The following is a 20,582-nucleotide window of genomic DNA, read 5'->3' as shown; positions in this document are numbered from 1 at the left end:
TTGGCTGCTACACAATAATCCAGAACATTCTTGCACAAAGTCATAAAACTTGTGTAATAGTAGTTTAACTGACAAGTTCACAAACACAGAAAGATCTGCATTTTAAGTGATTTGGAATGGTCAAAAATTCCTTATAATATGTTCACCAATTTAATTAAACAAGTGACCTAGTAGTGCATAAATAACTGAAGACAAGAGTGTAAATATTTGAGGGCAAATACTGCATTACCTCAGAAAACCAATAGTACTTCCATTATTTCCATTTACCTATTATGAAATATTTCGGCATTTTGAACATTAAAATATTGCTCATAAAGGGACCAGTGTTTAGGGTTAACAATCAACCTTGGGACACTGCATCTTTTAAAAAGATTTGCACATGCACTTGAAAAGGAAAAAAACCCAACTCCACTACAAAGACTGGATCTATGTTCTACTGGTGACTGTCAGTGAAATAAATAAATAAATAAATAAAAACAATGATAAAAGGTCAAAATATAAACCATTTTATTGCCGTTTTGAGATTAAACATAATTACAGTGTCTAACATTTACAGTTTTTTCTTATCTCAAAAAAGCATACGTACATACTTTTGGGAGAAAACATAACTGAAAATGGGAAATTCAATGAAAATGTTGTTTAAACATTTTTAATCAATCAAACAGCAAAGAGGTCGTGCATACAGAGAACCTACTGAGCCTGGTAAATATGCTCCTTTCAGAGCTCCTGATGTATGTGCTTCAAAATGACAGAAAGATAAGGTGAAAGGGTGAAAAGAGGAGCACACCACAGAAGGACAAAGCCTGCCTGTGTGTGTAACTTCATGATGAGGCAGTCTGCCGACAATAAAACCATGTTTACTCGTTTGTCAGCACATATAAACATGACTGGCTGACACCTTGACTAGCAGTTCAGAAAGCACATATGTGAGAAGAGGAATATGAATGAAATGGGGTTGAGTGAGAGAGAAAAGGAGAAAAGGGAGGCAGCATGTGGGGATTTCAGATGGAGAGCGGAGTAACCTGTACTGTCCATCCATTGAATCTCAACTTATCACACTTTAATATTTTCTCTGAATAACTTATACTGAGAATTCTGATTGACTGTACATTGGTATTATAAAAATAAAACAGTAGAACTGGGTTAGAATTTCTTCATCTGCCTTCTTTCTTGTCGTCTCTGTTTTTTCTCATTGACTTCCTCGGGGGCTGCTGCCGACTCAGCAGAAAACCACGGACCCAGGAAGTTAACCCAGAGCAACTGTAAAGCACGTGCAGGAGCCTGAGAGAGAGGGAGAGAGCAAAAGAATAAGAGTGGGAAAGGAGATAACAATGGGGACATTTCATATTTATATACTGATACTAATGGTTGAATGAGGGTCTTGTCTTACCAGAAGCCAAAGGTACCAAAAGTAAGATGAAAGAGTACTGAGGACCTGAACTATGGCAGTGAGCAAGATCACATCTTTGAGATGCCTGCGGACAAACAACTACATTACCAAACATTCTCTTGGATTACAAAAGAAAGAAGAAATTGTATCTAACAATCAGTCTGTAAACAAAGATCATCTTTACATGGCTTACGCTGTGGTCAAAATAAGCCAGTAAGAAACAATTATCTTCTTTTTAATGTTACTCTATGTTTTGACATTTTGCTTCCTTAATCCCATTTTATCCACTTATGTACAGTATTTGGCAATCTCTAATAATACTAACGCTCTGTCTAATATTGCAGTTTTGTATTTTCACACATTATACAGAAAACATGATTGATCATGTCAATTTTGCTATGTCATATTGCTGTCCTGCATTTTGTGCTTCAGTGTATCATTTTGAAGTGATTCTTAAAAAAGAACTGTGCAATGGGAAAAAAAATATTGTTCACTCACTCTGCCATTCCTTGTTCCATATTGAGGTCTATTCCTCCGTCCAACAAACTACCATCTTCAGCAAATGCTGGTTTGGCCATGGCTGACATGGACCTATAGCTTCCAGCATAGACCATAAGTGCAAAAACTAGCAACAGCTTCAACGCAACAATGGCAGAGCACAGAGGGGGAGAGGGAGAGAGAGAGAGAGAGAGAGAGGGAAAGAAAGAAAGAGAGAGAGAGAGAGAGAGAAAGGGTGAGAGAGACAGAGATAGAGAGAATTTAACTTGCTTAGGATCAATGTAATTGATGTACTTGACATCTCCTTGCTTGAGTTACACGATGAATGGCTTTTTTTATTTGTCAACAGAGTGAGAAAAGATATACATATTTATTCTCACAGTGGTGTATCAGTGTAACTTACCCATGTCCAAAATGTGGAGGAACTGTAGAAGAGTAGGAGGTTTACTGCTGCATAGATAGCCTAACACAATAAGAATGACAAAGCACATTTAGGTGGAGGAGCCCAAGGATCAGATAAGGAGTGTGTGAAGTGGGTGTCAGAAAGGTCAATCTCTTACATTTGCTCCTAGGATAACTCTCGTGTAGAATTTCAGTGTGGCTATATTCTCCTCGTAGATTTGTTTCTTGCCTTTTGTCCCAACTTTACCTTTGGGCTATGACGACATGGAAATTTAATGAGTAAGAATGTAAAATGTATGCATATTCTCCATTTTGCAGGACAAATATAAACACAATGCACAATACCACATATATCACAATAATAATCACTACTGAACAATAGCTGCAAATTTTAACATACCTAAATAGCTCATTCCATATATATTTAAAATAAATAAATGGCGCGCTCGCACACACACACACACACACACATATATATATATATTCTTTTTTTTTTTAACTTAACCATTTTGGGTCGATACTCTAATCACAGAAGGTGAAAGACTTCACTTATCAGATTTCACATACCAGAATAATTACCTAGGTCTACACCTTAATATACTACGTTGTAAGGTTTCGATGTGAGAAACAACTTTGACTCTTGAACACCCGACAGAGCACAAAATCTTGATTCCCTACCGCCATCTCCAGAGGTACCTTCTTCTTGTACTGGTGCTGGTTTTTCTTCACAAGGTGTTTTTTCTTGAGACTCTGTCCTGTTTAACATCTACGGCTTCTGTACATCACTATTTTTAAAGTTAAGTTTTAAGTGGAATTAAACATTAATTTTAATCTGCAGTGAAGGGTCTATCCATACAGAAGTAACACATCAGCGTTTCTCATAATTTCCGGCGCGCCAGTTTTACGTCATTTCTTCCTACACAGTGATCACGTCAATAACACTTTGCCGCCCTCCACTGGATTCTATTATTTTACATTGTGCCGAAAAATTATGTGTAATCGAATAGCAAATACGCTGGTATTACTATGAATGAGTCGTCCATTCAGATAGCTCATCTTTTACACTGGCATCTATTGTAAAGGTTAGTTTGTCTGAAACGGGAGTGGTTAGTAACTTATGGATTCTGTGACACTCATTCTTGAAATAAGCAAATGTGTCTATGTAAGTGTGTACATGTATAGGGAGCAAAGCAATATATTATATATAATCTGTATCATATATGTATAATGTTTTTACGTTTTGTCTTTAAGCTGGACCTGAAACAATATCCAGCATCGTTCATACGATCACCCTCTACTTAATGACGCACACACACACATACAGAGTGAGCAAACTTTTCACTCTATCAAGAACAAGGGGATTAGCCCAAAGTCTCAATACACCCAGTCCTTTGATCTAAATTTAGGACACCTAATCTGTATTCCCTTTCCAAATCTGCCTTTCAGTTTGCTCTATCTCCTAACAAAGGTTCTCCTTTTGAAGTCTGCATGACCTGGCAGACATGAACATTTTTCTAAAGAACAATTATATGTACAAAGGATTAACTAAAAATGGTGCAGGGGTTCAGACTACTTTTTCTTTTTAAACTTTAATCATTTGAGTGGACAGTTCTCTATGTATGCATAATGTAGGCTACATGCCAAAGCAGTATCAGGAGCACATTGACAAGGTGCTGTGTCCTTGTAAACATTTCACATAAACACAGACATGCAATGCAACACGATTGCCTTGTGAAGCTCATCCTGCTGGTGATGTCCTTCTCACACCAAACTAAGCCTACAGGATATTACAGTAGCATTTGGTTATAAACAGCAAAACATGCCTTGACGGAGTCATTACAGCAACTCCAAGCTGTTACAACTACCTTTGTTTATTAAAATGAGCTCTGTAATGTAAATGTTGTTACTGTAAAGCAGTCTGCTTAGTGTCTCATTATTCATAACATCAGTGTGTAACTCAGCACTCAAGGATCTCTATTTTCACATATACCTCTTCCTGTCTTACAGTACAGGGTTGATCTTGCACTGCTGTGGCATATTCAAAGGATTTGATTCTGTCAGGTAACAGCATCCCAAAACTACAAGGCTACTGCAGCAGCCAGAGGTATTCAGCTTTTTGAAGCCTGAATCACTCCTAAGAGATTTTGTCAGGAGCCATTGCATTATCAAAGTTCAACAATAAAACTAGGTGCACGTACTGATTTTTATCAAAAGTGGCAAATTTTTTTACTTGTTTTGTTAGGAATATCAACATTCACTCTACCCAGATAAGGAGCAAAACAGACTCATCTGTTTCCTGTATTTGTAAATCCCTATCTTTCCACCTCTCTGTGGGTACAATGAACATTCATAACCTTTCATTTGTCCTGAAGGAGAAGAGTCTGTGGCAGCTCCCTCATGAGTTTAATCCACTAAATATCTTGAATTATAAAAAGTTTGATACACTAGAGGTCATCACTCCCTACTTAGCAAGTACTACCATGTAATGTTCATTAACACTTATTATATTTTCTATTTGGACATTTATTATCAAGTCTGTGTTTAGACCCTGTATTATGTGTACCATTCAATGTCTTTCCCAACCAGCCCTGTATGCATATTTACTATTCAGGACCTTACGTACGTTACAGGGGATAGCTTCCTCATATAGCGCTCTCTTTATTGCAGTCACAGTCCAGCAGCCATTCCATGTGGAAAACTGAAGATGGACGTATGCCTGACCACAGTCCCATATATATATATATATATATATAGTCAATGAATGAAATCATACTGTTCTGATGTCCACCTGTGAATTTGTACTGCAATGAAATAAGGACAACATGAAACCAACACTGAAGTTCTTTGCAAGAACAAAATTTATTTATAAAGTAAATACACTTATCAGCCTGGAGAGGCTGCTCTTTTTTCTGAATTACTTTTATATTTTAAGGATGTGATGCTCCCTCCTCTGCTGCGAGTTCTCTGTGGTCCTCCATGGAATTACTAGGAAGAAAAAGAAAGGGAACATTTCATTTAGTGTCTCTGGATGTCATTGGCAGACGTCCTTAAGAATAAGTTTGAACAAGTTTGTTTCAGCCAACGAGAGTCACATGGAGAGTCACGTGTGGCAAGCTTAAAAAAGAAAAAAGGAAAAGGAAAAAGAAAGGGGGGGGGGTCAGATTGATCTTTGATCAGATGCTACGAATCAGCCATAATCCAATAACCACCATAAATAACCACCTTTTCTTGCTGAAGCAAATGCAATTCTCCCGCAGAGCTCCAATTTACCATGACCTGCTCTAACTCGTAACAAACGCCTGATCTGTACATCTACACGCAGCGGTGTGTGATTTGGTTGAAACTAAAATACAATTACACTACATCACCACTAGCCCATGCAGAATGATTGGAACATTTTATAGTTAGACTGAAATCAGACATGACTATTACCACAATACTCACTAAAACCACCATGAGGTGGTCGCGAGGCCGACAACTGTTTCTCAACTCTAAGGGAACGCGGCCACATGGCAGCGCCTGAATAGAGTATGAGATTTCATATAGCACCATAGCGTAACCCTTAAGTCACGTCAAACTTAAAGGCCTAATAGAAGTGCAACTTAAGACACAAACAGAACTCTAGAGACACGGTGATTCAATGGTTTCAACGAATTCAGCACTTAATTCAACAAGCAAGCCCGACGGGTTTCACAGGCAAATCTCGGGAACTCATACACAGTTGAATATAAGACGCTTGAAAATTTATTAATGAGCACTATTCCCATCTAATATTTATACAGTAAATATTTCTCTCGAATGCAACTGTAGAAAAGGTTCATTCTCCAAGTTGATTTCTGAGTTTAGAAAACACGGGTAAGTGCTGTGCTGTGCTGCTAAGTCTTATACCATCCAACTTCATCGCTCATTCTATCCTGGATTCCTCAAATAGTGTATGAGGATATTTAAAATGTAAATGTCGTAAAAAACGTCAATTACCTTAGACTTTCCAAGTGGGAGACTCGAACAGGCCAAAGCTTACTTTCAGAAAGAAATTTAAAAAGTAAATAAATGAATAAAACTTCACACCCTTGCGCCACGTGCTACCATCTCGCTCCACAAGAGACGACGACTGCATATGTGCTTCCGGGCCACAAGAAAGTCTTTATATTTAGAGTTAGCATAATACGTACCTACTGCGGATCTATAGCGCCATCTACTGTGTATGAGCGAAAAGAGAGGACTAAAACAAGACCACACAGCGTAATCCTGTGGTTTGTTTGTTTGTTTGTTTGTTTGTTTGTTTGTTTGTTTTTTAAGAAACATGCCAATAGCGGTGCGTTCACCATATAATGGTAAAGTAAAAGTTACAGTCTCTTCTGCAGTCACCTGCCGTTTATATACCTCTCATTCAATCAGAGCAGTAGGATAACACCTGTACATTATGTGTTATCATGGTAAAGACGACAAAGATTAACGCCACCTCTTCATCTCGCAACCTTCTCCCCGTAGAAAATACTTAATTTCCGCCCAAATCAATACCAGTATATACAAATATAATACAAATATATACGGCGCAAAGTCTGTTGATCTGCAGAAAACGCGGATGTACAGGAAGTCAGGGTTCAACGTTGAACCCTGACTTCCATCAACAATACTTGATCTTTGTACCCCTGTATATTTACGTTAAAGTAAAAAGTGGCAGCCTCTTATATTTCTGGACATATAAATATGCCACACTTTGTCAGCGCTCATGGAATGACTGAGAATAGCATGGAAATACGCCAGGTAATTAACATGTTGAAGCTCTTTCCTGTCTTAAAGACCCAACCGACCAATAACCATTCGGGATATTCCAGAAAGCGGGTTTAGCGAAAATTTTAAGTTAGTTAATTTAGAGCAAGTAGTAAACCTGCTTATAGAAGAGTCCTATGGCTTTGTTTGCTAGGACAATGAAGCCACAGGGCTTCTGTTGGTATTTGTAGGTTTACTACTTGCTCTGAATTAACTAACTGGATTTTCACTACGCTTTCTTGAATACCCCGTGTTTGATTGTGCTGTCCAAACATTTATTTAGGTTAGGTGAGCAACTTTGCAGATTTGGTTGGGTGGCCTATTGCGCTAATGTTTAGAAGAAGAAAGCCAAGGAGCACATTTTCAGCCAAGGACCATAAGCATGGAATGATGCTAGCACTCCACTGCATATAGTACCTAAACTTGAATTTAATCCAGTCTTCACAACTGAGACCTTGCTGCTGAGGAAACAATCAAAATTTCATTCTGTAGGGTTACCTTTATTAAAAAATTATTATTCAGAGATAACTGACCCACTCTTAAGTCATGTCCACAAATATAGTACATGATTTTTTTTGCTTTTGTCTTTGAATATCCACCCGTGTCTTCCATGGTTTCAGTTTGGAAACTACCTCGGTCACCTTCATGGTTTAAACATACAGATATAGTCCTATTTTCACTCTGCCTCTGTCTTACAACCATTTTTCCAAGGTTTAGTTGACTTGTTGAATCTTCTGAACCTTTTTCTGTATCGCATTATGGATGTAACACAATAACGAAAAGTCTTGATCAAATGTAACAGATATCAGAAGATGTATACGAAACACTTATCAGTCATAAATTTTCACCATCAGTTTGGGGTTGTTGGACCATGTGTATGCCCATGATGATCTGTATATTCAGCTAGTTTCAAAAATTGTTCAAAGTGCTTACTTGTTACATAATCTTGGAATGTAATGCTATAGCGTTTAGAAGTAAACCAAATACAAAAAAACTGTCAGTTACTTCCGAATTTCTTGGTTAAACCTAAAATACTATGTTAAATGTAGAAAAAACCTATACTGTCACAATGAACACTGTCATGAGTCCAAAATACTTCACGTGCACGTTGAAATTTTAAAAGATGTGGTGATTTAAAAGGATTTAAAGAGGGCAGGTCTCCATAAAAAAATGGTATGTTGCTAATGGTTCCGTGAATTTTACGCATAATAACAAGAACCCAGCTAGTACAAGTGGTGTGCAAACAGTGCTTTTCTACTTGAACATGAACGCACGCAGCAACACCCATGGTTCAGTCTCTTTGTCATGTGTTACTCCACGTCATCAGCCCATATTAAACATATAAGTGTACTGCGGGATTGAATAAAGAGAAAGTTTTTAATTGACATTAATTAGCCTAAATGGAGAAACAAGTCCCGCCTACTCTCCGACGTATAAACCTTGAACTCCACTGCACGGAGAGAATATGATCACATGACATAATTGCCTATAAAGTCATATGATCAACGGTTCTCTGAAAGTGTGTTGTGTTTGTGAGATTTGCGATTCAGGGACTCTTTCCGTATTAACTGGTTGAAATCGACCCGAAAAGCTGTTATTCTGAGGTGTGTTTTGTGGCTGAGGTACAGTCATGCCTCTGCGTTATTACCTTTGTTTTTTTGCCGTTTTGCTTCATGCAGCTTGGGCCATGTATGACCCAGACGAAGTAGTTCATCTGCCGGGGATGTCTTTCAAACCTAACTATCGGCAGTGGTCAGGATATCTAAAGGCCGGAGCAGGGAAATTCTTTCACTACTGGTGAGGTTTCTTTTCTTTTAAATGTTGCACATATCTAGTCATTCTTGTCTTGCAAAAGCACCGTCAGTTGCAGTTGTTCTTGAGCTGCCTTGTGCTTTCTTTCCTTCCGGGTTTTAAAGGTGAGAGTGTACGGAAAGATTTTGTTTTTGCATGTTAATACAGTCAGCCTTCATATTTTAGAGACAAATGATCCGTAACTTTTGTTCTTGTGACCGAGCGATTAATTAAGGGAATAATCCGTGCAGGTAAAAGGCCAAAGTACGAAGTGATTTAAATAATACTCTTTGTTTAAGTAACACTCTTACCAAAATGTGCAACTCACGTAACAGGTTTGTGACATCGCAGAGGGACCCCCTTAAGGATCCCTTGTTGCTGTGGCTGAATGGCGGACCAGGATGCAGCTCTTTAGATGGTTTTCTGTCAGAAAACGGTCCCTTTCATGTGAGCATAAATACACTCAAAAGAAATGTACAAGTAAAAATGCATGTGCGCACTGTAACACACTTGGCAGGACACCTATGACTTCCAACAAACTGTGGGTCTGTTTCCCCTTTAGGTGAATAACGATGGAGCCACTTTGTATGAGAATGAGTTTAGTTGGAATAAAATTGCCAATGTTCTGTATCTGGAGTCTCCTGCTGGTGTGGGCTATTCTTACTCGGACGATAAACAATATGCGACTAACGATGATCAGGTACTACACATATGAACATACTAACATGCTGCCTTTCAGGAATTTCCCCAACAGTGGACTGTTGCGCCTTTTAAACATGCTTTCTAAAATAAGCCATACATAAATATTCTTTGACATGTTAACTTCTCTCTTATGTGGGTGTGCTATGAAGCATATGATACTGTGCAGTTTTGATATGGTTTTACTTTGTCCTCAGGTGGCAGATGATAACTACCGTGCCTTGCAGAGTTTCTTCTTAAAGTTCCCTAATTTCACCCAAAACGAGTTCTACATTTTTGGTGAGAGTTATGGTGGTATCTATGCTCCTACACTAAGCTTGCGAGTTGCAACTGGAGGCGCTCTCAAAACCAACTTCAAGGTTAGCAAGATTTATGAAACAAACTTTGAGGTTTTACTTTGAACATGGCAATGATGGTTACAAAGTTTAACCTCCCTACATTTTATAACCTTCAAAGTACACTACACAGCAATAGATTTCTGCGTACTGCCAGTCACATGCTGGTTATAAACTCAGATCTGTTCATTTTGGTGCCCAGAAAGACAAGTCTGAACTTCAGTTTAGACAAATGCGAAGAGGCAACGTGTGTGTGTGTGTGTGTGTGTGTGTGTGTGTGTGTGTGTGTGTATACAGCAGTATATCTATATGTTGGTTTCATGCTGAGTGTTTGTGCATTAACTCTTACAGGGATTCGCTGTTGGAAATGGCATCAGTAGCTTTGCTCTAAATGACCAGTCGCTGGTTTATTTTGGATACTACCATGGCCTGTTTGGAGAAGAGTAAGTGCATCGTAATGATGATTCCATAATCCAGTATTGAAATAGTGTTTTTGGTGCCCCAGTTTTTGCCTTGTTTTCTAAAAAATATTTTTGAATCATTTTTCTGTGTGTTCTTAAGTCTCTGGAGAGATTTGAATGAGAACTGTTGTGACAAAGGAGTCTGTAACTTTTACAACAACACTGCAGAGGGCTGTGCTATTGCGGTAAGTTGTGCTCAAACACACACTTGTGAGATTGTGTACGTGTTCACACAATTGCTTGTGTATTTTAAAGAAAAAAAAATGGTGTTGCAGGTTGGTCAGGCATTTCGTATTGTGTACGAGTCTGGGCTGAATGAATATGCTCTGTACCTGGACTGTGCTGGTGGGGCCAGGTCTCAGGGAGCCTATCAGAGGACCATGTTCCACTTGTACAGGAACTACAGGGAACACTGGAAAAAAGTTCAGGTAAAATGATGTGCTTTTACTGACTCTGAGACCCAGTTTTGGATGCACATGCCATGCTTCTTTTTTAAAATGAACTGCTCCTCAACCTAAAAGCACATTCACCAAGTGTGTGTGTGTGTGTGTGTGTGTGTGTGTGTGTGTGTGTGTGTGTGTGTGTGTGTGTGTGTGTGTGTGCAGTCAGTAGGTGGTGCCCCATCTCTAGGTGAGGTGCCTCCATGCATCAACAGCACAGCTCAGATGAACTGGCTTAACCGAGGAGATGTCAGGAAGGCCCTGCATATTCCCGACATTCTGCCGGCGTGGGACATTTGCAGGTATACTATGCGCTGAAATGATCCAACTTGATCAGATGGAGAAGACTGAGAAAAGGTCCATTGTTTAGTTCTCTCTCATAGCACAGTACTTCAGTAATAATTCATGGGAATCAAACAAATTTTCTGTTCTCAAACTGAGTGTCCTCTCCCCTCGGTGCAGTGATTAAAGTTGTCCTCCACTGTTATTGTGGAGGGTTTTTTAATTTTTTTTCCCCCCTCCTTATTTGGCCTAACAAGGTCTGTTGCTCTGTTTGCAGTGATGAGGTGGGTGCGCTCTACCGTACACTCTACCCCACAGTAAAGGATGTGTATGAGAAGTTACTGGCTCTGGGCCTCAGAGCGCTGGTGTATAATGGAGATACAGACATGGCCTGCAACTTCCTTGGTGATCAGTGGTTTGTTGAACAGCTTGGGCAGAAGGTATGGTTTTTATTTATTTTAAACTTCAAGTGTGTGTTTTAAGATGTTAGTGACTAAGATCTTGTGTATTTATTTTCCAAGGCAACATCACCATATCAGCGTTGGCTTTTTGATGACCAGATTGCAGGATTCTACCAACAGTTTGGCAACATTACCTTTCTCACAGTCAAAGTGAGTGCCAGTCAGCTTGCAGTCACAGGAGGCATCCTCATGCATCCAAGATATTTATTTATTTTTATATGCACATTTTCTACTCCTAACTTATTTGGCAGAGTAACAGGGTGTTTGTATGTGTGTGATACTACGGCAGTCTGTCTTCTAAAATACTCACTGCCATATTCAAATGCTCCCTGGAATTCTTATATAATTGAAGACATGGCTGCTTTATGCGATCACATTCATCAGTGAAAATCATGCTTCAAAGCATGTCTAGGGCTTAAGTCTTGCATAATGGAGGGTGGCCTTGCTGCTTTTGCTTTACTATCTGCACTGCTTTCAACTGTGTAGATTTAGTTTGAGCACCACAGGACTAGATGGTGCCCATTACTAGCAGGCATAGCAGAGCATCACGCCAAAATGCTAATGTTGTGTAGGTGGTTGAGCAGTTATGCTCACCAGTTTTGATTCCTCATCATAAATGATCCATACAAGGTAATGGAAGGAACCTTACCACCTTTTATTTAGACTTTTAATGCTCTCCCGTGACCTGTATCAGAGTATGGCTGATGGCATATAATGTCATAAGGATCTCTCTACCCAGCTACATTTAGCTCTTCGAGGTTTCCACGTGTTGTAAGAATCTTTTCTGTCCTCTGTTAAACTGCTTGGTTTTTAATTCCTATTCTCTGTTCCTTAGGGTGCTGGTCACATGGTACCACAATGGGCTCCAGGACCATCCTTTCACATGCTGCAGAGTTTCTTGTCCAACAAGCCTTACTGAGATCCAGATGTGTACCTGTGCCTTGTTTACTTTGAGTGGTGGAGGAGAAGCTGTGAGTGGTGTTATGCTGATTGAACCAAACTGTTTCCTCAGGGTGTATTATATGAGCACTTTTGTTTAATAAATGGATGGGACTGATTATGGTTTGAAGTTTATTCTGTCTTTCAGCCTTTTGTGTGAGTGATATTTGACACGAGTGATTCACTGGCTTGATGGTAAAACCTGTGATCTACCAATCCATTATGGGTTGACAACTTTGTTCCACAAACTTCTAATATGTGTAACACACTCTTTGCTGTTTGTCATTTTCATTTTTAAGTCTGTGGCAGTATCCCTTCTGATAAATCTGGTCTTGTATTAACTCATCATTTTAAGTGTGTCAAAAGAGCAGAACACCAACAAGAGAAACCTGTTTGATCCTCTTCTGGTCTCTTTGTCAAATAACGGATGTTCTTTTGAAAGACTTGCATGTGGTTTTGCTTGAACAAAATTTTGAAGGGGTGTGTTTTGCATTTCTTTTGTTTTGGCATGCACACCATTCCCTTAATGTATGTGGTTGTATCTCATTTTGTGACCTGTTGAGTGTCTGCCGTTGTCCATGTGTGTTGTGGCGCAGAGTTTAACATACTGTACCGAAAACAAATTCCACTGGCCTTGGTCATGTGGCTAAACTTTTTTTTTTTTAATTCTTTTAGGAATAAAGCTTAATAGTTTTGATATGAAAGGAACCATTTTCTGCTTTACAGGACTTTATCTGGCCTTTTGCCTAATGTGAAGATTTAAAAAGTATAATGTTCATTTTAAATCAACATTACAGAAAATGACTTGTAAGCAAATGACAGAACATGAACCTCCCAAGTAGCACATTCATTCTCCCAACAGACATTTTGTCATGCAATAAATTGACATTTATTCTAGAAAGATGATCTAAACCAACAGATGTTACATTTAGCAAGGAATGTTTTGATATATTTTGGTAGAAACTGCATTAAGAAATAATCTTTATGTACGTGAATGATTAAACTCTTACTTTATTGGAAAGACTTTCTAGTTGGCCTGTAAATCTTGAAACTAATTTTACTCTTGACTTGAGCATGATTAACATTACATCGTAGGTGCTTTTGATTGTGTCTGAATAATTTAGCTTTTCCATATAACTCTCTTTAACTTATAACTTTGTTGACGGAAGCAAAGCATTTGTATAACGGGTGTCAGCATGACTTTTGCAATAGAAATGCAAAAGAAAATACAGCCTTATGCACTGATTCTGAAGCCTAAACACAAACTGGTTTTAGACAAATAGACCATCAGTGTGCTAGTTTTCATAAAAAGTTAACAATGTCCTAGCTACTGTGCAATACACTTGAAGAATGTGACCAAAACCACAAAACACACTTTTGTCCCTAATAATGGTACAAATGTTTGACTCCTGGGACCCCTAATACTTAGAATCAAAGTAACTGTGCCTCTTGGAGTCCAAAGACACTGGCAAAGACCACAGAGTCCCTTCAGAACATTGGTACTTGGCTCCTTAATAAAGTGGACAACAACCTCAGTCTGGACAACATTATTTCCCTTTATTAGTTTAAAACAGAAAACAATTTTCAATAACATGATTCACTGAATCTAAAATCATGATCTTCCACATAAGCTGTAAACATCACACATTTGTGAAGTGTGCACAACACTGATTAAATAAATCTGTCAACAAGGAAAAGGAGGTGTGAGGGACAATGTACCAACACAGCGGTTGCCATGGTTGTCAAGTAGTGTACGGAACAACACTGTGTTTACGGTTAAAGTAAAAACATACATCCTGTGTAAACGCGCGTGTAACTCAAACTATCGCTGTTCTGATTTCTTTTATTCCCTGATGAATTTATTAGGGAAAAAAAGAAATCAAGAGAACGATAATTTTTTGAGATTTACACAAGCGTTATCCCATCAACCCATCAAGAATGACATGATTTGTCACCATTTTAAGAGGACCCGGAACTAGAGTTTATTCCCATTATCACAATTTGATCTTTCTGCTCATCCCCACAAAGTATACAATAGGTTAGTTAAGATCAATCAGGTTCAAGTTTTTACTTCACATTTATAACATGAATATTTTGTCTGTCAAAATTTCAGCAGCCTTAATACATGCTGATCACTGACCACATACATGGACATGACGTGTGTGGCTTAGCTAACGTCAGTTTGTCACTGCTTTTCACCTGAGGTCAACAAAATATGTAACAACTGAATTTAACAATCTTAAAGAAGATGCATCGCTGGAACAAATTACAAGACAGATTACAAAAGTCTGATTTTCTTAAAAGCATCTTACGTTCTTTAAAATAGGTTTGGCAAAAAAGTTAAAATAGTTCATGATATCCTGTTTGGGTATCGTGGCCTGTTTCACCTTTAATTATCTGCTACAGTGAGAAGGTTCATGCAGCATGCATTTCGGTTCATTCAGCCTAAAACTGACACATTTGGGTGTTTTTATGTGTATTTGGATTCTCACAGTCAACGCTGTGCTCTGTGGTATAAGAGACATGGATTTCCTCCAAACAGTCTGGTGTCAGTCCAAGGAGTCTAGTCATGGTTATTGATGTCATGGAAGATGGCGTTTGTGGTGGTCTGGCCGAAGATGAAAGCGCCGATTGTAACCATGATGACGCCATAAGCTACAATCCAATGCCAGCTATAAAAGAAACAATTATGTATGCATTTTACTTCAATCTGCGTTGACCAATACTCTAAGTCCACAATACTGTCTGTGTGTGTGTGTGTGTGTGTGTCTTACCTAGCTGATCTGACATCATTCTCAGAAAGTTTGGCCTGAATCAGACACAGACCTAACAGCAGAGAGAGAATTCCAGAATAATTAGATGAGCAGACAGGATAACAATGCTACATTCAGCATCACTCACTATGATCCACCTTAACAGCAGAACTCCAGTGACAACACAGTTTCATTATTGGTGTCTAGTCTGTGAAATCACAGTGCAGCTGAAATTAGCAATATCAGATGTCCGCATTCCATGAATAAAAATAAAAACAAAAACAACGTGACAACATTCATTTACAGATGTGCGTCACCATTCAGAGTTCTCTGTTCAGAGTGACAAATAAGAAGTCAGCGACAAACCCTTATGTCTTGCAAGCGAATGTCAATATCTTCCCAGCGCCCACTGGACAAACCTCAGTTCTAAGCGCTATGGAACTTGGCTAACATGGGAATTTGATACTAAGGTATGCAGGAGACACAGTTTGGATTTCCATGAGCCAAATGATGACACTGACAATGTACCTGGAAAGACAAAGATGAAGCAAGCAGCAAGGCCCCCGATGAGTGAGATGACTCGCCCAATGTCAGGGATGAAAAGAGCGAGGAGGAGTGTGAGACAGAACCAGACAATTGTCTGTGCAAGCCGTCGTCTTCGCTCTTTTGTAACGTCCACTTCCACCTGCTCCCCTCGAAAACGCAGCCACAGACCCTCTAAAACCGCCCTAAAGAACACACACGCGTCTCACTTTGTACATACTCCACAATTTGAGCCAGACCTGCCCGCAACACAAAGTTGGCCGCAGACCCTGCCATACTGACATCTATTCAAATACGTATAGTGAGCACCAGTTAAAACTTATTCAGTCTTTAAGAGGGCACTGTTTGCAATATGTTTATGAAAAAAAATGCAAAACGACATGATGACATGATTTGGGAAGCAAGCTGTTGTTCACTGCCTCACTTGGACAACCTGCTGTTGAGGTTTTTTAGTGAAGATACCCAAACTGTGTCATTGTGTCATTTTTCATTTATTCATAAATTGTTTCAAAGAGTTCAAACAGTTTTTTGATGCTCACTATACATTCAACATAAATATTAATGAATATTCACTCAGACACAAACACAAACACAACTTGTGTTTTACCTGCCACAGAAGTGCAGTATAGGATAAGAGGTGACCACACAGAGGACTATAAATGCTCTGGCAATTGCCACAGCAATGTCATCGGAAGGGTAGGACATCAGCACATCCTGACTCACATTGGAACCAAATGACAGGAATCCACATACACCTGGAGAGGAAGTGCATCTCGTTATAATCCAAATATATAATTCAAGCACAAGCTCAAAATGCTATGTACATCATACCACATCAGAAGACCTGTGATTAGTATCACCTGGGTATAGTGGTACGTTCAACATTACACAAAAAATATTCAATAAACCTACAACTTTACAAAGGTCAGCTACCTCAAAAAATGAATAAACTGATTGGATCAGGGGCATACAATCCTCTTCCATAATAGACAAAGCATTTCTGCATTGTAAAGGATAACAGTAAATCAACCTGCGAAACAAAGACCCCTGAGCCAATCAATTCAGTCACCTTCTGTGGTGTTTTAATGCACAAAGACAAGCCATACAGCACGACACACACCTGTGCCTGTGTAAACAAAGAGGCAAATTATCATGCCGACAGTGACAACACCTCCCCAGGGCAGAATCTCACTCCTTTTCATGCTGTTAAATACAGGAACACTACTGACATGACACTGAGAAAGAGAGAGACAGAGAGAAAGTAGAGATGATGGTACGATTTAATTTCATTTAATTCCCTTTTTGATGCAATTTTTGCACCATACCAAGAACAACAACGTACAGTCAAAATACGCATGTAAACAGCAGAAATGATATATGCATGTTCAGCATACCTGGAAGCCGAAGCAGATGGTTGGCATGGCATTGAAGACAGCTGTCCAAGATGCAGGGCTGAAACACACATACACCAACACAGCATCATGGGTCATACGGTGCATTTTCAAAACTTCACTCAGTTGAGCTAAAACGTTCATTCAGGGATGAATTCTCATTATCACCATACACCCAAGAGAATTACAAAAAATATCAAACTCACCGTGTGGGTATATAACCAGGGGAAATGTCCTTATCTGGCCAAATGTATTTAATAATGACGACAATTGTCACATACCAGGTGCCAATTACACTCACTGCACTAGAGACCAATGAAACAAACACTGATGAGAGCAAAGAATAACACTGACATAACTGTAGATTCTCAAAATGTATTTAGTCTTGAGATACTCTGCTGTAGACAATCAAACCTGGCGTATTTCTGGAAGCCAATCTCTTTGGGAATGGAGAGGGGAAGGATAATCAAGAATGAGGTCAGTGAGATGGTGAACTTGCGGTCAGTGTACCAATGAGCATGAACACCAGCCTCTGACTCATGATTCATCACACCAATCACTAGAAAGAGGGGAGGGGCAGAAAATAAAAGAGTTTTGAATATTATGATAAAGTAGCATGTCCATCTTTGAATTTACATCCTGGGATAATAAAGCAGCCTTAGGTATGATGAGTGTGTTTATTGTCAATTGTCTGTTGCACATGTATATTGAATAAAATATTAAGAGAAAACTTACATTTATCAAGCTGATCGCCAATGATGATGAGGAAGGCGATACAGGTCCCAAATGTGTACACAGCAATGGCTATTTCACACACTACACCCAACACTCTGCCACACACAGCGCGAACCACCTCCTGGTATGTGCTTTCATTACTCACCTGGTAAAATATGCAGAATGTATGGGTGTAAATGAGTGGATCCATGAGGGAAAATGTATGTGTACTAGAAAGTAGAATGTGCGCTCTGACAGTATACTTTTATGTAAGTGTGTGCGTGTGTATGGTCTGCTTGCTCACCAGTGATGAGTAGGCCAAAATCACCAAGCCACTGATAATGAAGATTAACATGCACTACAGAGAGAAAGTTTGAGTTATCAACAAACATGCAAAGAAGACAGAGTATAAATTGTTCCCACAAATAACTTTTCTCTTAAAAGACTGACTAAACGAAAGAAGAACAGGAAGACTTTGTGTAGATAATGGAAGATGCTTTATATATGCCATACATTCTTTCAATTAGATGTGGACTAAAACTCATATTACGATGTGTAAGAGTGTGTTTATGAGAGTCAGTAAGACAATGTGAGTGTGAGAGAGGGTATTTTTAAGACTGACCATTTGTAGAACAACTCCAGACACCACCCCTCCTGCCATGTTGAACGCAGCAGGGAAGTTGAGAAGCCCTGCCCCAAGCGCAGCATTCACAACAATGAATACTGCCCCAACTGCTGAAGTGCCATCTCTGCGCTGTTGTGTTTGCTCTGGAGCCTGAGCTGAGTCCACACTGGGGCTCTGGAGAAGCCATGCCCTTTCCCCAGCATTGTCACTTAGACCCCAATCACCGACCTCACTATTAACTGCCATATCTTTTCGTGACATCTCTTTCACACTTTCTCAGATACACACAGACACACAAAATATACAAATATGCAAAAAAAAAAAAAAGAAAAACCACAGCACAAGATAGGGATTCAGGGGCTGGGGTCTGAGATTCGGAGCTCTCTTATGCAATCAATCAGAGATGCTACTCAGGATATTTTACCACAAAGACAAAAGAACGCCATGTGACCCGACCCAGACTACAACACATTACTGAACTAAATTTAACCTCACGGAGACTTAAACCTGCACACGCAGAAGATCTAGTGCATGAGCAGACAGGGCGCAAACTGGTATTACGCAGGATAGCAGTCCAAAGCCACACTCTTTGAACCTGTGAATTAAAGCAAAAATACATTAAGATTGAAATCAGATTTAATCAATAAAAGAGTATTCTGGTGATGAGAGGTACACAGAATGATTTATCGCTAGCTCTTGCACCTGAGAATTCACAGCTGTTCTCTGCTTAACCAAATTCTTCGCAAGGCGTTTTTTGTTGGCTATCACGCGACCTGTCACCACACGAACTAGCGAAGACACCAAATTCTAAGCTTGACCAGTTGGTTTGGAGGCGCTCTTACAAGTAACGAGGAAACATGAAACTGCGCGTCGCAAACAGCTGACCACACCATGGTTCTAGACTACCTCTTTTACATCAAACGAAAGTCCACACTTTGCAGTTTTCCACACAATAAAAAGGAATTATCACATCCGACTTTATACATGCTCATTAACTTTATCTTCGGCAGCTTAGAAAAACAAAGGGGCCAGGAAACAGACAGTGATTTAAAAGCAACTAAATGGGGCAGTTATTATCTCCTAGTAGTGGTACTATTGGACCTAATACTACACTCAATCAACAAGCTCGCGTACGCCGAGTGAGAGGATGATGGAGGAAACAAGATTGTCCGAAGCAATTACACCCTTTTGAAAACCACGGCTTAAACCAGTACCGCACTCAATTGGGTAGTGCCTTGGATAACGCTAATAGACAAACTAGGTTCGCTACATTATGCTCCTGCCATCTTCACTCAATGGAGCTCCTCACTCATTCCGCGAAACCTGTCAGCGACTTTTGGTCAAGAATGGTTGAGAGCAGACAGGAGGCATTAAAACAACACTGTTAAACAGCAGTCTACAAGAAACATGTATACACATCGTTGTTTTTGATATGGACACAGCTATAGCATCTTGACAACAATGGGACTGTTCTACCATGCAGTGGCTAGCAACCTTAGCTCCTGATCAGAGAGAAAACTACTGACCTGCTAAGAGCATCGTTCCCCTGCACCGTTCAGAATAAGAGACAGAAGAAAATTTAACCGCGATCTGGACCTATTGTGGGGTGCAGTCTTACTATCTCACACAATTTTTTCGCTGATACAGCGACAGCGTCATGTGAGACGATCATATGACCTAACCATCCAATGACATCATTTCAATGCGGCGGCCTGATTGACATTATATGGAAAGACCTAGCGGCGTGACTGTCACATTGTTCGGAGTGGCGAGATACGAGATAGTGATAATATAAACGATTGCTTCCCATGTCTAATCCTGGAATGCAAAGCTATTGCGCCCTTATCTCATAGTTAGATGTCGATTTTTGTTGTGTGTTCTCTTTGACCAACGAGACACCACACTGGTTGGTACAAACGAAAACCAGCAGGACGTAAGCCACCCAGAACAGGACAAGATCTGGAAAACCCTTTACAACAAAGGGGGATTACAACATTTGGAATTCCACTACCGAGAGGTTTCTGAACAATCACACAGACGTAAGTCACTTCATTAGTCCTCACTCACAGACTCCTCAGAGCTCTT

The 20,582-nt window shown here is 39.5% G+C and overlaps 3 protein-coding genes across 4 annotated transcripts; 1 reads left to right on the top strand and 2 right to left on the bottom strand.

Annotated features, from left to right (window-relative positions):
* Positions 1-490: 490 nt before the first annotated feature.
* On the bottom strand, positions 491-3,161 carry tmem208 (transmembrane protein 208). The gene is made up of 6 exons (XM_030765797.1): positions 2,969-3,161; positions 2,449-2,544; positions 2,292-2,351; positions 1,889-2,025; positions 1,391-1,475; positions 491-1,281 (listed from the first exon to the last, which is right to left on the bottom strand). Exons 1-6 carry the CDS (start codon positions 2,972-2,974, stop codon positions 1,144-1,146), a joined length of 522 nt encoding a protein of 173 aa, XP_030621657.1. The 5' UTR covers positions 2,975-3,161; the 3' UTR covers positions 491-1,143.
* A 3,843-nt stretch (positions 3,162-7,004) lies between these two features.
* On the top strand, positions 7,005-12,845 carry LOC115805161 (lysosomal protective protein). 2 transcript variants are annotated; one of them, XM_030765653.1, is made up of 12 exons: positions 7,005-7,057; positions 8,743-8,860; positions 9,190-9,301; positions 9,417-9,554; positions 9,751-9,912; positions 10,240-10,331; positions 10,450-10,534; positions 10,625-10,777; positions 10,955-11,091; positions 11,349-11,511; positions 11,593-11,682; positions 12,368-12,845. In XM_030765653.1, the coding sequence occupies exons 2-12, from the start codon at positions 8,751-8,753 to the stop codon at positions 12,449-12,451; spliced, it is 1,326 nt and encodes a 441-aa protein (XP_030621513.1). In that variant the 5' UTR covers positions 7,005-7,057; positions 8,743-8,750; the 3' UTR covers positions 12,452-12,845. The 2 variants fall into 2 exon arrangements, with proteins under 2 accessions (XP_030621513.1, XP_030621512.1); XM_030765652.1 differs by lacking the exon at positions 7,005-7,057 and having other exon boundaries at positions 8,583-8,860.
* Positions 12,846-14,715: 1,870 nt separating this feature from the next.
* slc38a7 (solute carrier family 38 member 7) lies at positions 14,716-19,086 on the bottom strand. The gene is made up of 11 exons (XM_030765926.1): positions 18,495-19,086; positions 18,177-18,230; positions 17,894-18,038; positions 17,573-17,717; positions 17,365-17,463; positions 17,162-17,219; positions 16,888-17,002; positions 16,375-16,522; positions 15,753-15,952; positions 15,246-15,297; positions 14,716-15,143 (listed from the first exon to the last, which is right to left on the bottom strand). Exons 1-11 carry the CDS (start codon positions 18,756-18,758, stop codon positions 15,035-15,037), a joined length of 1,389 nt encoding a protein of 462 aa, XP_030621786.1. The 5' UTR covers positions 18,759-19,086; the 3' UTR covers positions 14,716-15,034.
* Positions 19,087-20,582: the final 1,496 nt, after the last annotated feature.

Source organism: Chanos chanos, chromosome 2 (genome assembly GCF_902362185.1).
Source record: "Chanos chanos chromosome 2, fChaCha1.1, whole genome shotgun sequence".
NCBI lineage: Eukaryota > Metazoa > Chordata > Actinopteri > Gonorynchiformes > Chanidae > Chanos > Chanos chanos.
Note: the sequence above shows the minus strand (reverse complement) of the source record. Positions and strands in the feature narration are given on the sequence as shown.

Excerpts from the sequence above, each read along its gene's own strand:
- tmem208 (XM_030765797.1), bottom strand. Across the intron at positions 2,352-2,448 it reads GAGTTATCCTAGGAGCAAAT|GCTATCTATGCAGCAGTAAA; the intron begins GTAAGAGATTGA and ends TTATTGTGTTAG. Across the intron at positions 2,026-2,291 it reads CCTCCACATTTTGGACATGG|CTGTTGCTAGTTTTTGCACT; the intron begins GTAAGTTACACT and ends GTTGCGTTGAAG.
- slc38a7 (XM_030765926.1), bottom strand. The coding sequence starts at position 18,758 with ATGTCACGAAAAGATATGGCAGTTAATAGTGAGGTCGGTGATTGGGGT. Across the intron at positions 17,003-17,161 it reads CCATCTGCTTCGGCTTCCAG|TGTCATGTCAGTAGTGTTCC; the intron begins GTATGCTGAACA and ends TCTCTTTCTCAG. Across the intron at positions 16,523-16,887 it reads CTTTGTTTACACAGGCACAG|GTGTATGTGGATTCCTGTCA; the intron begins GTGTGTGTCGTG and ends CTTCCTCTCCAG.
- LOC115805161 (XM_030765652.1), top strand. The coding sequence starts at position 8,694 with ATGCCTCTGCGTTATTACCTTTGTTTTTTTGCCGTTTTGCTTCATGCA. Across the intron at positions 10,778-10,954 it reads AACACTGGAAAAAAGTTCAG|TCAGTAGGTGGTGCCCCATC; the intron begins GTAAAATGATGT and ends GTGTGTGTGCAG. Across the intron at positions 11,683-12,367 it reads TTACCTTTCTCACAGTCAAA|GGTGCTGGTCACATGGTACC; the intron begins GTGAGTGCCAGT and ends TCTGTTCCTTAG.